At 44.2% G+C, this 17,756-nt stretch overlaps 1 protein-coding gene across 1 annotated transcript in view; it reads left to right on the top strand.

Moving 5' to 3' along the window:
- Window positions 1-17,756, top strand: part of kif6 (kinesin family member 6) — a 768,544-nt gene that overhangs the window by 109,288 nt on the left and 641,500 nt on the right. The window contains exon 6 of the mRNA XM_070885702.1: window positions 13,743-13,872. Coding sequence (XP_070741803.1) covers window positions 13,743-13,872 — 130 coding nt within the window. The remainder of the gene's footprint in view (window positions 1-13,742; window positions 13,873-17,756) is intronic.

Raw genomic sequence — 17,756 nt, 5'->3', positions numbered from 1 at the left:
GGCAATTTTGTGTTTTAGAAGGGGAGGGAGGCCTGAGCATTAGATGCTCAGAATGGAAAGTTTTTGCTTTACCTTTTTTCCCGTGTCGGGCTTTGATGAGTGGGCTGCTCATGGCGGGAGCCCTGCTTAGTAGACCGTTAAGTCATGGGGTTCCTATGGGTGTCATAGGATCCTGATTAGCAATTGTTAATAAGGCTCCTGCCTATGTCAGGCGGGCACGCGGACACTTAAAGGAGCTTATAAAAGACGGTGGTGGGCGGGAATTGAGCTGGAATGGGGCAGTAAGTATTTTCACAGCTATTTTAACTGTTCTCCCGCCGCAATTCAGCCAAGAGGGGTGAATTAAAATTGGCACCTTATTTCAGTTGGAAGAAATAACTTAAAAAAAATAAATGCATTTGTTTTTTAAGATGCAGTTTGATATAACTAGCCCTCAAATGAAAGAAAAATAGTTGCAACATGCTATTTCTACCCAAAGCCACCACTTCTAACCAGGAAACCGAAACTGACTTGCAGCATTTAATTTAGTTATGGTTACATTCTCCCCCTTTAATCATTTTTAAGTATGCCTTAATAAAAAGGAAAGACATTCAGGTTGAATTTTTCTTCTGTTCACTTAAAACATTTTTATCAGAGGCAAGTGTTTTTTTGCCTGAGTGTTTATATCTTAAAAAACAGTTGAAATTTTCACAAATAACATTTTAGGACAATAAAAGCTCGGTCTGAAATCCCACAGTCGTCAGTGGGGTTTTTCGTGGTGTAATAGTTTTGAGGCAGAATGTAAACCATATGTTAAATGGGCATTGTCTATTTTCAGAATGCTTCATTTATGGTAATTAAAAGATTGAATAAAACATTGCACCACAAATGAAGATAACCACAGGGGAAAAGACGACCTACCATAAGTTGCGCAAGTGCAAGGAGAATTCCAGGCAAGACATCACTTATGTTTTCCAGGCATCATCTTGATTTTATTGCATGGAAGTTAACCCCGAGTGAACTGTGGAATCTACAGATTACATCATAAATGAGAGAGGCTGAATAACTTGCAGTTTAGCTCAGCACTGGCAAATTATTTCTGGCTCATAGGAACAGGAATAGGCCATTCAGCTCCTTGAGCCTGTTTTGTAGATCTGTACCTCAGCTCCATTTATCTACTTTTTCTCCATATCCTTTGATACCCTTACCCAACAAAAATGTGATTATCTCAGTCTTGAAAATTTCACAATTCACCCAGCAGCCACAGCCTTTTGGGGTAGAGTGTTCCAGATCTCCATTATCCTTTGTGTAAAAAAAAAAAGGGCTTCCTGTTTCACTTTTAAATGGCCAATTTTAAGATTGCCCCATGTCCTCAATTCCCCACCAGAGGAAATAGTTTCTCTGTATATATATATACCATATCGAATCTCATCATTTAAAAAAAAGTACAATTAGATCACTCTCAATCTTCTAAACACAAGGGAATACAAGGCAAGTTTATAACTTTAAGCCGCTGTAAAATTATGTTGAAACTGTGCTGCACCCCATCCAAGACCCATATATAGAATCATAGAATGGTTACAACACAGGAGGCCATTCGACCCATCAAGCCCGTGCCGGCTTTCTGCAAGAGCACTTAAGCTTGGCCCGCCCTTTCCTCGGAGCGCTGCAATTTTTTTTTCCTTTAGGTACTTATCCAGTTCCCTTTTGAAAGCCACGATTGAGTCTACCTCCACCACTCTTTCAGACACTGCATTCCAGATCCTAACCACTCGCTGCATAAAAAAGTTTTTCCTCATGTTGCCTTTGGTTCTTTTGTCAATCACCTTCAATCTGTGTCCTCTGGTTCTCGATCCTTCTGCCAATGTGAACAGTTTCTCTCTCTACTCTGTCCAGACCCCTCATGATTTTGAACACCTCAATCAAATCCAAGGAGAACAACCCCAGCTTCTCCAGTTTATATAGGTAACTGAAGTCCCTCATCCCTGGAACCATTCTTGTAAATCTTTTATGCACCTTCTCTGAAGCCTTCACATCCTTCCTAAAGTGCGGTGCCCAGAATTGGACACAATACTCCAGTTGAGATCGGACCAATGACTAAGAGAAGGGATAACCATCTATGGCTAACTAAGGAAATAAGGGATGGTGTCAAATTGGAAACAAGGGCATACAATGTGGCAAGACTAGTGGGAGGCCAGATGACTGGGAAAATCTTAAAAGCCAGCAAAGAATGACTTAAAAAAATGAGAGAGAGAGAAGATAGATTATGAAAGTAAACTAGCACGAAATATTAAAACAGATAGTAAGAGTTTCTACAGGTACATAAAAAGGAAAAGAGTAGCTAAAATAAATGTTGGTTCCCTAAAGGATGAGACGAGAGAATTAATAATGGAGAACAGGGAAATGGCAGAGACGTTGAACAAATATTTTGTATCGGTCTTCACGTAGAAGACACTAAAAACATCCCAATGGTGGATAATCAAGGGGCTATAGGGAGGGAGGAACTTAATACAATCACGATCACTAATGAAGTAGTACTCGGTAAAATAATGGGACTAAAGGCGGACCTGATGGCTTGCATCCTAGGGTCTTAAAAGAAGTGGCTGCAGAGATAGTGGATGCATTGGTTGTAATCTACCAAAATTCCCTGGATTCTGGGGCGGTCCTAGCGGATTGGAAAACCGCAAATGTAACGCTTGTATTTTAAAAAAAAAAAGAGGCAAAAAAAAAGCAGGAAACTATAGACCAGTTAGCCTAACATCTGTCGTTGGGAAAATGTTGGGAAAATATTATTAAGGGAGCAGTAGTGGAACATTTGGAAAAGCATAATTTAATCAAGCAGAGTCAGCATGATTTTATGAAAGGGAAATCATGTTTGACAAATTTGCTGGAGTTCTTTGAGGATGTAAAGAGTGGGGTGGATAAGGGAGAACCAGTGGATGTGGTGTATTTGGATTCCCAGAAGGCTTTTGATAAGGTGCCAAATAGAGGTTACTGCACAAGATAAAACTTCATGGGCTTGGGGGTAATATATTAGCATGGATAGAGGATTGGCTAACTAACAGAAAACAGAGTCAGGATAAATGTGTAATTCTCTCTCCTCTCCCCGGCCGCCGATCTCTCACCTCTCCCCAGCCCCGAACTCTTAGTTCCTCTGCTGCTTGCCACCTCTACCCCTGTACCTGGGTCCCGACCCCGCTGATGGTATCGTCCTCCTCCTCCTCCTCATCATCATCATCATCATAGGCAGTCCCTCGAATCGAGGATGACTTACTTCCACATCAAAAAGTTCACAGGTGTTTCAATGAAGGATCTAAAATTCCAGCTTCCGAACGAAATCTTGAAGGGTGGAAGATGCCTGTGCGTGGATTTTTTTAACGTGTGGTGACCGTTACACACCAGCTACCACACGGGCTTGACAGAGCGAGGTTTTGGTCCAGTAGCAAAGATTAACCAAGATGATTGGAGACCAGCTCGGATTGCACGGATCTAGTGCGCACACATTTGCAGTGTGGGCTGGCCCGTGCTGCTCCTGGGCCCTCGCCTCTCCTGGGCCCCGATCACGTCCCTCTACAATCTCTCGCCGCTCCTTTGCCCTGACCTCGCCGCTCCTGCTGTATCTGCCCACACTCCAATCACCAACCTGGACCTTGGTGACGTCCCTCTTCATTGCCGAAAGACCTTACCTCACCGATCACTCACTGAACTTTATCCTGGTCATACGCGTTTTTCTCAAGTAGCTGCGTACAGATATTGGCGCAGAACTGGAACTTGCGTCGTCTGAAATAGCTTCAGGATAAAACATGGGATCCATGTCCCAACCCACCTTCTTCTAACCAAACTGCCGTGCAGGGAGCGGGTCCAGGGTCAGTAACAGCCACAGCACCGGGCCGAGTGAGCCGCGTCTCCCTCAGTCACCCCCGTCCACGCTCCAGTCGTCTACCTGGTTTTTCGTGACGTCAATGCAGTCGCCCTCTTCGAATCCGTCGCCCTCCTAGAATGGCTTGCACTGCCTCCTGCGGTGGCTAGCTCCTGCTTTTGTCCCCACCTGCTGCTGATGGTGTTCTCTCACTGGTCGGGTGGGTGCCGCTAAAGAGGTAGGAGATGTACAAATAAGCAAACAACAAGCGAGAATGAGAAACACCAATCATGAAGTTATAAAAAAAAAGCTACAAATGAAAAATGGGCCTTCGGCGAAGGCTACCAATAAAATAAAGGAGAAAATGAACCAATCAAATCACTTTATTTTTGAATATTCTGTCAGCCACCATCCCAACTATCACTGAATGAACAGGTTCCCACTGGTTCTGTAGTTTAGTTCCACTCCAGCAGGGTGCTTGTTGAGTATGAGGTGGAGTATTGCAGCGAGGAAGATCGAGAAGAGGATTGGGCAATGACACAGCCCTGCTTGACCCTGGTCTGGACGTGGATTGAATCTGTGATGGATCCGTTGGTCAGGATCACGGCTTGCATGTGTCGTGGAGCAGGCAGAGGCTGGTGACGAACATTTGGGGCAGCCGAAACAGAGGAGGATGCTCCATCGTCCCTCGCGGTTGACAGTGTCAAAGGCCTTTGTAAGGTCGAAGAAGGCCATGTACAAGGATTGGTGCTGTTCCCTGCATTTTTCTTACAGTTGTCGCGCTGTAAAAATCTTGTACCCCATAGAGGACGAAATCCACACTGTGACTCCAGGAGGAGCTCCTCAGCCACAGGGGAAAAGCAGTTGCGGAGGATCCATAGCGATGACTTTCCCAATGGTTGATAACGGGGAGATTCCTCTGTAGTTGCCCTCCTATATGGCTCAGAGACGTGGACCATATATAGTAGACACCTCAAATCGCTGGAGAAATACCACCAATGATGTCTCCACAAGATCCTGCAAATTCCCTGGGAGGAGAGACACACCAACATTAGTGTCCTCGATCAGGCCAACATCCCCAGCAATAAAGCATTGACCACACTTGACCAGCTCCGTTGGGCGGGGCCACATTGTTCGCATGCCTGACACAAGACTCCCAAAGCAAGCGCTCTACTCCTACACGGTAAGCGAGCCCAAGGTGGTCAGAGGAAATGTTTCAAGGACATCCTCAAAGTCGCCTGATAAAAATGCGACATCCCCACCGACACCTGGGAGTCCCTGGTCAAAGACTGCCCTAAATGGAAGAAGTGCATCTGGGAGGGCACTGAGCACCTCGAGTCTCGTCGGAGAGAGGATGCAGAAACCAAGTGCAGGCAACAGAAGAAGCGTGTGGCAAGCTAGTCCCACCCACCCTTTCCTTCAACGATTGTCTGTCCCGCCTCTGACAAGAGACTGTAATTTCCGTATTGGACTGTTGAGTCACCTAAGAACTCACTTTTAGGGCTCAAAATTGGCCCATGCTGATTTTTGGCGCATTCACCCGAGTTGCACAGCTTTTCTACGTTTCCAAGCGCGCCGAAAAAAGATGTCTCGACTTTGGTCGCTGTCCTGCCTCTCCCAGGTCTTCATGCAGTGTGGCCAGTCGAGTCGTGAGCGGAGCCAGCATCCCGCACTGAAAACAGTGCCGGGACATCTGCACATGCGCGTTGGAGTGTGTGCGCAGTAGCTCCAATGCATCTCTGTGTGTGTCCTGCCCCTATCCCAGACCGAGTGGCCAAATATTAAACCGACCCAACTCTCCTGCCTCGTCACGGCCTTTTACCCTCGTGATATCGAAGTCACCCTCCTGAGAAATCGCGAGCCGATCAGGGACACAGAATCCAGTGGCATCCTGCCCAACCACGACGGAACCTACCAGCTGACGAGATGGGCTGAGATTGAATCCGAGATGGAGACACCTATTCCTGTCAGTATGAGCAGAGTGACAACACAGGAGTGAAGAATCGAGACTGGGACGGGACATTCCGAGTGACTCCAGGATTTCCAAAGGGAACAAATCTCTGTTTGATTGTTGGATTGTGATTGCTGTCGTCACCCTGATTGCTCTGGTCATCGGTGGCGTTATGTGGAAGAAGAGAGAAGGAGAGAAGAAATCTGGATACAGCCCAGCAAATCCTGCTGAAAAAGGAGAATCATCCTCGAACTCATCAGCCCAGGCCTGAGGCTGATCCCGAAGTGAAGATCCCTGGGACTGAAATCTGCATCGCCGGGAGGATTCATTCAGAAGCAATCCCCATTCTGGATCTTCATTTGGTTTGATTGATTGTCACTGGCTGCTGTCAGTGTTTCTAATTCGGCATGGGTTCGATCAGGCCTTCCGTGCGGTAACCATTCTATGATTTCTACCGCACAGGCTAGCCTGCTGTCTTCGCGGACTGAGGATGAAGGTAGGGTAGGACTTATATTTTTTATTTGGATATTTTGAAAAAATTATGTAAATATGTTTTGTCTCGTGAATAGTGGTGACCATTTGTCAAACCTATTTACCTGGTGCTATTGTGAAAGAAGAACATAAGTGACAGAGGAACACTGAGAGAATATCTTATTTATTGAAGTAGACTTTATTTAGATAATATGGGCTCGATCTTGGCCCAGTGTAATCATTGCAAACAAATAGTTGTTTAAATTAGTTGAGAGATTAGGGCAATTTAATTCAACTATCTTTTACTTGTTTTATTTTTGTAGTTTAAGTTTCCATGAATGCTTCTGTTGTATAGTAAATTAACTTTGCGAAGTTTGTCGTATGATGTCCTGTATAGCTGTTTGATCCTATTCACATTCTTTAGTCAAGTCATTAAGTTCTGCTGGCCTCCGATGTACCTACCTGCACTGATTTCTTAACTCTCCGCAAGGGTTTTCACAAGTGGCCACATACACTGGCCTAAGTTAGTTTGGAGTAACTATTAGCTGGCCAAAGTGTCCTAAATGGCCAAAACGGGCTAGGTGGCTGGTAACGCCCCCTTTTGAAAAAAACTAAACTAAACTTAAAAAAAAATCCTAACTAACTCACTTACACTGGCGCAAATTGAATGTGCAAAATGTGGATTTTTAAGATACTCCAGAAAAATCAAAAAAATGTCCAACTCCTGGCCAATTTTGAGCCCGAAGAAGCAAGTCTTCTTCGATTTCAAGGGACTGCCTATGATGATCTCACTGAATGAGAATCTTACAACTGGAAATTAAGATTGCAACATAATTTTTCAATATTTTTTTGTGTCTATTCACATGAGAATGTTCAAAATTACCTACAAAATAGAATGTTCTGTGTTAAAAATGTATTTTAAGAATGTTTTCATTCTGAGGCCTATGTTTCTAATAGAATCCTTTAGGTCAATATTTTTGCCACAGCAATCACTAAGTTGAAGAGACTTACTTATTAACCATCTGAGCAGAAAGACTGGTGAAATCCCTCAGCCTGCATCACTGTAATTTTTGTAAATTAATCTTTGCATTACAACCCAAAGCTAGAGGCTACAGCAATAAATCTGTTTGGTTTTTTTTCCCCAATTGCCTTCAAAATAAATAATGTATGAACTATGAAACATTTTTGAGGTGAGAAACATTTTTCACAGGAGAAGTATTATCAAAAGCTTATTTTTGTTTCAGAAAGAGAGTATGTGTGTGAGAATGAAAGACAAAGAAAATGAGAAAGGTAGAAACTCTGAGACGTATAGAAGCCTTGTATAAAGGGAAGGAGAGTCAGAGAAAAAGGATATTTTAACCAGTGGCCAGTTTTAAAATCGGCATGCTCTGCCTCTTTCATCTCACTTCATCCCAAATTCATATTGAAGGTGATTTCTATGTAACAGCTAGTTGTACAGTAGATACTAGTTTGAAATCCTGTTTGGATTAAATGATGGTAAGTGGAACCCTTAACGAATGTATGAGCAGCTGTTACAGTAACCAGCTGGAAACATCCTTGGGCTGGGAGAAGCGGAATACCAACACTTTAAAACATGCTGCTGTTTAAGATTAAAGTTACATGGTACAACACTCCTGTTACTATGAATCAGCACATGCTCTGAGTTACTGTGCCTAGTCTTCATCTGCTACGAATCAAAGCGTTAAAATTATACTTAAAAAAAATGTAATTTCTTGCTTGTGCTTCTGAACTTGATGGCCCAGATTTTCCTGGGGACTTGTGCATCTACGGCGTAGGGACCCTTGAATGCCGCAAAAGGAAGAGGAAATGATGAAGTAAGTGATTTATGCCATCAACAAGAGTTGGAATGAATACATTTTCAAAATATCCTCACCTCCGAGTTAGAAGGCTGGAGGTTCAAGCTCCGCGGCACAATACGTGGGCCTGAACTCTAGAACCTTTAAGTTATATACAGAAAGAGAGAAATTAACAAAAAACCCAAAAGATGCACAGTAGAGTACCAGCAGTGTCCGGTTTTCTGAATATAGTTGATCAGGTTTACTACCTGATCCAAGAATGCAATTGCAACTTCCCATTCAGATCCATTGCATGCTGCAACTGTACAGGGTATTGGTGAGGCCGCACCTGGAGTACTGCATGCAGTTTTGGTCACCTTACTTAAGGAAGGATATACTAGCTTTGGAGGGGGTACAGAGACGATTCACTAGACTGATTCCGGAGATGAGGGGGTTACCTTATGATGATAGATTGAGTAGACTGAGTCTTTACTCGTTGGAGTTCAGAAGGATGAGGGGTGATCTTATAGAAACATTTAAAATAATGAAAGGGATAGACAAGATAGAGGCAGAGAGGTTGTTTCCACTGGTCGGGGAGACTAGAACTAGGGGGCACAGCCTCAAAATACGGGGAGCCAATTTAAAACCGAGTTGAGAAGGAATTTCTTCTCCCAGAGGGTTGTGAATTTGTGGACTTCTCTGTCCAGGGAAGCAGTTGAGGCTAGCTCATTGAATGTATTCAAATCACAGATAGGTAGATTTTTAACCAATAAGGGAATTAAAGGTTATGGGGAGCGGGCGGGTAAGTGGAGCTGAGTCCACGGCCAGATCAGCCATGATCTTGTTGAATGGCGGAGCAGGCTCGAGGGGCTTGATGGCCTACTCCTGTTCCTAATTCTTATGTTCTTATATTGCAATGAATTTCCAATAATGTAAAGTTTAAATCCTAATCTTTTTAAAACCAGGCATGTTTTAAATGTTTCAAAAATGTTTCATAGTTCAACTGTAATTGGAGCGAATTAAGTCGTGAGGGGCACCATCAGATTTCAGTGTTAATAAAATCAGCTCCCTGTGCAGAGTATTGCAGTTTCATATCGATAAATTAAATTCCCTGGATGGACTTGAATAACAAAGGTGAATAGAGCTGTCGGTATTTCGGGCAGTTATCTGTGTCAGAATCTGAGCAATTGATGGAGTTTATTTAATCCACAAACCATACACCGTGAGCCTTTAAGTACATTTTACTGACCGGTGTGCGAATTATTGATCTGATTAATTTCTGTTTGCGTCGTGAGAGGCATTCATTTGATTACTTTGTGTGCTTCTTCTGATTCGCTACTATGCTCGCTATCACGTATTCTAATTATTTTTCGAGCAGATTTTGGAGTAAATTGTGATCAGTGAGATCTACGGTGTATGTCGGCGATCTCGTTGCAGGAAAATTTGGGCCGATAACCTGGCCTCAGCTCAAGGGCAGGAGCCAAATAATTCCAAGTAGCTGCCAATCTACAGAAACACCTCTTGAGAATTAGCCTTTAATTATTCCAAGACTTACCTAATCAGCTCTCTTCCCTATAGGGGAGTACTTGAGCAGTGGCCTTAAAGGGAACTGGCCAGGTTAAATCACTGCTCCATCTTCGCAGCTCCAAACTCCAAACCACCCATGAGTAATGCCACAGGAGATCAGTTATTTCTTTTAATGCTGTAATTTTTGGCATGCTGGTACTAATCCGTACCATAAAGGGGAAAAGCAAAATCAAAAGTTACTGTTTAGGATAAATTGTGGTCAATTTCTCAAGTGTAAAGAACTTATTTAGAAGAAATTGTTATGAAGGCTCAATGTTGATTAATCTTCAGTAAAGTGGTTTCAGGTTAATTGGAAAGTGTTAGTGAATATGAACTTGCAGTTAGTGGTCTTTAGAGAGGTTCTGTTCACAGCATTTGGAAGTTGGTACTGAATAATCTATTTTCCTATGTGGTACACTTAAATGAATCTCTGCTAGGTGATTTTAAACTGAAAACAAATAAGTCAACTGGCAAGATCACACATGGAGTACAAATTGCACTGCATCTATATTTTCAGCAGTCTACAAGATTACACACATTAAGAGTAATAACCATATAAAATACTCCCGTAATAGTAAAAACCCTGCAAGAAATTGTGTAAGAGAAATCTGTTGCTAATATTTTGTTGCATACAGCTTGTGCATGAATAAAATGTTCTGGAAGACACTTGAGCGTATCCTAAGCCTCTTTCATTGCTGATATCGAAAAGACCGCTAGGAGGTGTATTGTAGGATCATAGACATTCAATCATGGTAGGAAGCCATTGCAGTCCATTGTGCCTGCACTGGTGCTAGCTCCAAACACACGCTCTAATCCCATTTTCTTGATCTTTCACTGTAGGGAAAAGGATGTTTTCTCTGCATCATTTATTTTTCTTATCCAGGTGTTTATCTAACTCCCTCATAAATGCTGTGATTGACTCGGCTTCAGTTGCCACTTGTGGTAATATATTCAATATTCAATATTGCAATAATCAGTGTTTGAAAAATATTCTGCTAACCTTTCCCTTGATACTTCCAGTACTATTTCTAATTTTATGCCTCCTTTTTCCTGACAAACTGATCAGTGGATATAGTCATTCACTACTTACCTTCTCAAACCCTTTCATAATTTTGGACAGCTCTCTTAGATCTCCCTTCACCTTTTTCTACTTGTGTATACTGCCCTAGTTTTCCAAGTCTGTCACAGTACTCTTGACTATGGCCTAACCAATATCTTGTATGGATTCATAATCATTTTGATTTTGCATTCAGTGCCCCTTTACATAAAACCAGTGCAGCCGTTCAACCAATAAACTGTTGCACCCCGGCCTGCGAGCACCATTGGAGCAGGCTGGGGACCGGAAGGAGCGGAGTGGAGGCCTGGCACAGCAGGCTGAGCGGCCCCCGGCCTGCGAGTATTATCGGAGCAGGCCGGGGAATGGAAGGACAGCGTGGCGGCATACCATTCCAGGGAGCAGCACGTGCTGGAGCAGGAGAGCATCAGCAGTGAAAAGGGACGTCACCAAGATCCAGGTCGGTGATTGGAGCGTGGGCAGGTACAGCAGGAGCGGCGAGGTCGGGGCGAAGGAGCGGCGAGAGATTGTAGAGGGACGTGATCGGGGCCCAGGAGAGGCGTGAGTTCGGGGCCCATGAAAGGCGAGGGCCCAGGGGCAGCACGAGTCAGCCCATTCTGCGATATGTGTGCACACTAGGTCCATGCAGCAGAGCTGATCTCCAGTCGTCTTTGTTAATCCTTGCTACTGGACCAAGACCTAGCTCTATCAAGCCCGTGTGGTGGCTGGTGTGCAACGGCCACCACATGTTAAAAAAAAAAATCCATGCACAGGCATCTTCCACCCTTCAAGATTTAGTTTGGGACCTGGAATTTAGGCCCTTCATTGAAACACCTGTGAACTTCTTGATGTGGAAGCATGTCATCCTCGATTCGAGGGACTACCTATGATGATGATGATGACATAAAACCAGAATCACGTATACAGCATAGTTTACCTGCAGATTTACTTTTAAAGATCTTCATTCCTACATCTCCATTTCTCTGCATTGAGAATTTTACTATTTGATGCATATTAGCATTCTCTCTTTCCCAAAATCTAACACATTTATCTCTGTTGAGTTGCATTTGCCGTATATCTGCCTCATTCCCATACCTTGTATGGAGGTATCCCATGGTGATGTGACCCATAATTTTCCAATTTCCTTTATGGAAGCTTGCTATTTTCTTAACATCTACTTCTGAAGGTATGTACAAGAACAGGAACAAATTAAGTTTTGAATAACAGTTGTGAATCCCATGGTCTGTTGCACTGTGTGACCTAGCAGGTTGGAGCTACAGTTTGCTGTGACAGTCGCTTGCCTTGTTCTTGACCTATAAGCAAAAATCTTCAGCTCTCTTAAAGCTGCAATTTGCAATAATTTATAGTGTGAAAATAAACAGGTGTGATAAAATAGTAAAATTTCTGAGAAATAGCTTTGGTTTATTCTGTTGTCATTTAGAATATTTGTAAGGAACGATGCATACTATCTGTTAAGGCTGTCCGCTGGTCATAGATGTTATCATGGTGTTCCCTCTTCTACGATGTTAACAGTGTCAAAATAGAAGGGCAATCCTGATCTCACATTGTGAGAATCTATCCATATATTAAGTCTTGTGTCTTGCATGTGCCTGTCACACTTAGAAAATGTCATGTTTGAAAGGATTACACATGCAACGTGCATAACACACCTGTACCTGATTGCCTCAAGTATTATATAAAAGAGAACCAAATTGTAACTGAGCCGGTAGGGCTCTTTTTCTATTGAACAAAGAGCAGCCAAGTACAACAACTACCACTCAAGAAGTAGATTGATTCGGTAACCAGTAAAATAAAGCAAGAGAAAGCATAAAGAACTTGCATTTATATAACATCTTACCACATAGTTCAGAATGTCCTAAAGTACTTAATATCCAACACTTTACTTTGAAATAAATTTTAGGCAGCTCAAAAAAAATTGCCGGGTGAGACGCATTCTAAAACTGCTTGAACTATTGCATAATAAGATGCTCCTTCCTGCGCTTGATTGGTGACTTGGATTAATCTGCAATGAAAAAAAAAGGAAATTGCTTACTTGTGTGAAATAATTCCACGAAAGGTCATCGACCTGAAATGTTTAACCCTGTTTCTCTCTCTCTCCACTGACGCTGCCCTTTTTTTATCTCCGAATACTCCTGTGAATGCCTTGGGACATTTTACTATGTTAAAGGCGCTATATAAATACAATGTTGTTGTTGTTGAAATGCAGTCACTTAAGTGGATAACACAGCAGCTAATTTGCACGTAGTAAGGGCTCACAAATAGCAAATGAAATGAATGACCAATTGATCTGTTTTTAGTGGTGTTGGCAGAGGAAGTAATGCTGACCAGGACATTAGGAAAACCCTCTGCTCTTCTTCAAAGAGTCTCATGGGATCATTTGCATCCATCTGAATCACCAGAAGAGGCTGACAGGACCTCAACAGAAGGATAGCAACATCAAAAGGTTGTCATTCACTCAGAACGGCACTGAAGTGTGAGCCTAGATTCTGTTTTCAAGTCCTGGAGTGGGGTTGAACCCACTGATTTTCAGTGCTATGAACTGAGCCGAGGAGACACTTGCCAGAAGGGGGTGGTGAATCAGTAAGCAAACCTTGAAATTTGAAATCTGACATAACAGCAGAAAAAGTAGAAAATACACAGCAGCCCAGTCAACATCCATAAAGGCTAATGTTTGGCCTGAAACCCTTCATCGGAAAGCTTTTCAAGAATTAAAACAGAATCTCCTTCTCTTTCAGATCCTGATCATCTTGCTATGCACGCCCAGTTCTTAACTAGTTTTATACCTTATTAACCTTTAAAAGTGTAGGTGGGTTCAGTGATGAGAGTCTGATTTTTTTTAAATCCTGTTTTTCAGTCGGCTTACGCTCCACACTGTTGGGGTGCAGTTTTCTGGTCACTTCACTGTTTGCTGCGGCATAAATGCCAATGATTTAAAGTTATTCCAGTGCAGTATGACCAATGTAAAAATGTTTGGTTACAGCTCTCAGTTTCTAGTATAAAGTTACATAGTGTTTTATTTTGATGGTATTTATTTCCATCCATCAGCAAGGTGACCATTATGGAAGATGCCGACCAGCACATTCACCTTAGGAATCTCTCTCTTCACCAGGCGAACAATGAGGAAGAATCCCTCAACCTGCTGTTCTTGGGAGATACTAACCGAATGATTGCAGAGGTGAGTACTTTTAAAACACAACTTCGATGTCACTTCAGAGAGTTCCTCACAGAAAGAATGATAAACACAAAGGCCCCAAGTTTCGACATGATTTGCTCCTGATTTTTAGGAGCAACTGGTGTAGAACGGAGTATCTTAGAAATCGGAATTCTCGCCATTTAGTTTGCTCCAGTTCTAGTCAGTTAGAACAGTTTCACTTTGGAACAGAATTTTTTTTTCAAAAGGGGGCGAGTTCGGCCACTTACGCCTGTTTTCAAAGTTTCGTCAGTGAAAACTTACTCCAAACTAACATAGAATGGAGCAAGTGAAGATTTTTGTACGCTCAAAAAAACCTTGTCTACACTTTAGAAAATCAGGCGTAGATTACAAATCAGGCTACAAATCAGGCGTAGGGAATGGGGGGCGGGGGGTTTAAAGGGAAGCTTACAAACATTAAACACTTCAGTTTTACAAACAAAGAACCATCATCAATAATAAATGATAAAAACATCAATAAATCAATCAAAAAAAATTAATAAGAAATAATTTTTAAAACAATCAATAAATAAAACATTTTCTACTTACTGACTGCAGCACTGGGAGCCCTCCAACAGCGTGCTGGGGATGGTCCCCTTCCCCCCCCCCCCCCCCCCCCCCCCGCCCCGCTCCCAGTGTGTCTCTGTCAGTGTCTCTATCTCTCTGTCTGTCTGTCTGTCTGTCTGTCTGTGTGTGTCTCTCACTCTCTGTCAGTGTCTGTGTTTCTGACAGCGAGGGGAGGGGGGGAGCAGAGGGAGGGTAGGGGGGGGGAGCAGAGGGAGGGAAGTGGGGAGAGCAGAGGGAGGGAAGGGGGGAGCAGAGGAAGAGGGGGGAGGAAAGGAGAAGGAGGGGAAAGGGGGGGGAAGAAAGGGGAGAAAGGAGAAGAGGGGGGGAAGGAGAAGGGGGAGGGAGGCTGAACGGGCCGGGCTCGGCTGGGCCCGAGACTTTGGGCAGGGCCGTCCCCAGCACCAGATTTACAGGTAGGTGGCGTTAGGTCAGGTCGGGGGGAGCGCGGGTCGGGGGGGTGGTGGGAGGGAGGTCGGTTCGGGTCAGGTCGGGGGGAGGGAGGTCAGGTCGGGTCCAGTCCGGGGGCGGGGAAGCGGGAGTCAGGTCCGGGGGCGGGGAAAGCGGGAGTCGGGTCGGGTGCAGTCCGGGGGGTCGGGTCGGGTCCAGTCCGGGGGTGGGAGCGGGTGTCGGGGTCCGGTCCGGGAGCGGGGTCGGGGTCGGGAGGAAGCAAGAGCTGGCCGTGGGAGGAGCCTTATTCACGCAGCCCCAGTGAGGCCATTCGGCCAGGGCTAGGGGCTGCGTGCTTCGGCCCCTCCCACACAATTTTGGGTGTCTGGAGCTACTGCACATGCGCGCCCACTGTAGCGTGCATGTGCAGAGGTCCCGGCACTGTTTTCAGCGCAGGGACCTGGCTCCGCCCCCTACAGCTCCTGCTGCGCTGCGCCGAGCTGCAAACAACCTGCAGGGAGCTGGAGAATCTGGAAGTTTTTTTTAGGCGCACTTTGTGGCGCGAAAAACGGGCGTCCAGGTTGGGACTGCGCCGTTCTAGGCGCAGCTCGAAACTTGGGCCCATAGGACCTCCATTCAGGCCAGTGGAGAGCTTTGGGATCCATGGATCCAAAGTCACCTGTTCTTCCTAAACATGCAACACTTACCACATGTCATACCTCAAATTACTCGTACTGTATCCCAAAATATTGGCCCAGAATTTGCTGCCAAAATAACAGCGAGTTTAATGGTGCTCGCCGTTATTAATGTGAAGAAGAGGTACCCCATGAATTGTGAATTGCCACAAGCGGCTGGACGATTTTCCATTGGCTGCTGTTAGCCTCGTGAAAATGCGGCTCACCCTCAACCACCCTATGTGTATTGTGAAGTTGCTGCATTAATTGCTAATTAAACTTGCCACAGAACATTAGAGCTGGTAATTAACTGTACCTTTTTAGATTTTGAGATTTATGTTATCATTGCTAATTAACCTCTCTGGCCCAGCAAGGAAACAATTGAAACTGGACTATAATACTGTAGGTAGTACATTATTGTTAATTTTTACATTTTAAATTTCTCAATTTAAAAAAAAATGTCTTTCTTTTCCTATCTGTCTCTTTTTTTCCTCTTGCTCTTAATCCAATCTTTCCTATTTTATTTTTCATTCCGTACCTGATTTGACTCTCATTCACTCTCCTCCTCTGTCATTCCCTCAGTGTTTCTCAATCCTTAAATCTCATTGGAAAAGAGATTCACTGTTAGTCCCATCATTCACCAAGGCCCCAGATGCTCCGTTGCACTTGCCATACCATTAGCAGCACTCACTTCCAGGGCAATAAGTTTTCGAACTGAAGGGTGAGGGAAAAATAACAGGGCACGCCACGAGGCGCCCCGTCCCAGTCTGGGCTATGATTTTCTGCAAGAAATCTATCTAATTTTCTTTTGAATAATTAACTTCCATTGTCAACATTATATCAAGGAATAGCATCGTCTCTCTCTGTTGGAGGGCACTTTACAGCCCTCTGGTTTTAATAATGACTAAAATAACTTCAGACTTTAATGAAAGCTCCCTCGGGCAGTGCTGCTTGTGGGATTGGTAGACTGCATTTCTTGGAGGGGTAAGGCTTGGTACTTGAGTGACAAGATGGCCAGCTCTGCTTTGTCACATTTCTTTTATTCGTTCATGGGATGTGGGTGTCGCTGGCAAGGCCAGCATTTATTGCCCACCCCTAATTATCCTTGAGCAGATGGTGGTGAGCCGCTGCCTTGAACGTGGAGGTGGTGGTGTTTCCATGCATCTACTGTCCTTGTCCTTCTAGGTGGTAGAGATCGAGGGTTTGGGAGATGCTGCCGAAGAAGCCTTGGCGAGTTGCTACAGTGCATCTTGTAAATGGTACACACTGCAGCCACGGTACGCCGGTGATGGAGGGAGTTTAAGGTAGTGGATGGGGTGCCAATCAAGCAGGCTGCTTTGTCCTGGATAGTGTCGAGCTTCTTGAGTGTTGTTGGTGCTGCACTCATCCAGGCAAGTGGAGAATATTCCATCACACTGCTGACTTGTGCCTTGTAGATGGTGGAAAGGCTTTGGGGAGTCGGGAGGTGAGACACGTGCCGCAGAATACCCAGCCTCTGACCCCTTATTGCCACAGTATTTATGTGGTTGGTCCAGCTAAGTTTCTGGTCAATGTTTGACCCCCAGGATATTGATGGTGGGGGATTCGGTGATGGTAATGCCATTGAATGTCATGGGGCAGTGGTTAGACTCTCACTTGTTGGAGATAGTCATTACCTGACACTTGTGTAGCACGAATGTTACTTGTCACTTATCGGCCAAGCCTGACTTGTTGTCCAGGTCTTGCTGCATGTGGGCATGGACTGTTCCATTATCTGAGGAGTTGCAATTGGCACTGAGCACTGCAGTCATCAGCGAACATCCCCACTTCTGACCTTATGATGGAGGGAATGTCATTGATGAAGCAGCTGAAAATTGTTGGGCATAGGACACTGCCCTGAGGAACTCCTGCAGCGATGTCCTGGGGCTGTGCTTCCATTTCTACTTACCTTACCCCCAGTTCATCTTTTTCCCACATTCTCTGGTCTCATAAATGTATTTACTTAATTTCTCTCAATATTCCTCCTATTGTCTCATGTTAATATCAGTTCTGTCATTTAACCATATTGTTTTACTCTCATCACTTTACATGTTCTATTTCTTCTCTCGCTCGCGTGTGCGCGTATGTGTTTTTCCACTCCTTTGTTCAGTTCCCTTTTTAAATGCTGTTGAAGTTCTGATGAAGGTTGCACACCTGAACTATCAACTTCCTCCTGCCTCTGCAGATGCTGCCTGACCTGTTGAGTGTTTACAACATGTTCTG

This window comes from Pristiophorus japonicus, chromosome 7 (genome assembly GCF_044704955.1).
Source record: "Pristiophorus japonicus isolate sPriJap1 chromosome 7, sPriJap1.hap1, whole genome shotgun sequence".
Classification (NCBI taxonomy): Eukaryota; Metazoa; Chordata; class Chondrichthyes; family Pristiophoridae; genus Pristiophorus; species Pristiophorus japonicus.
This window is presented reverse-complemented; position numbering and strand designations above follow the sequence as displayed.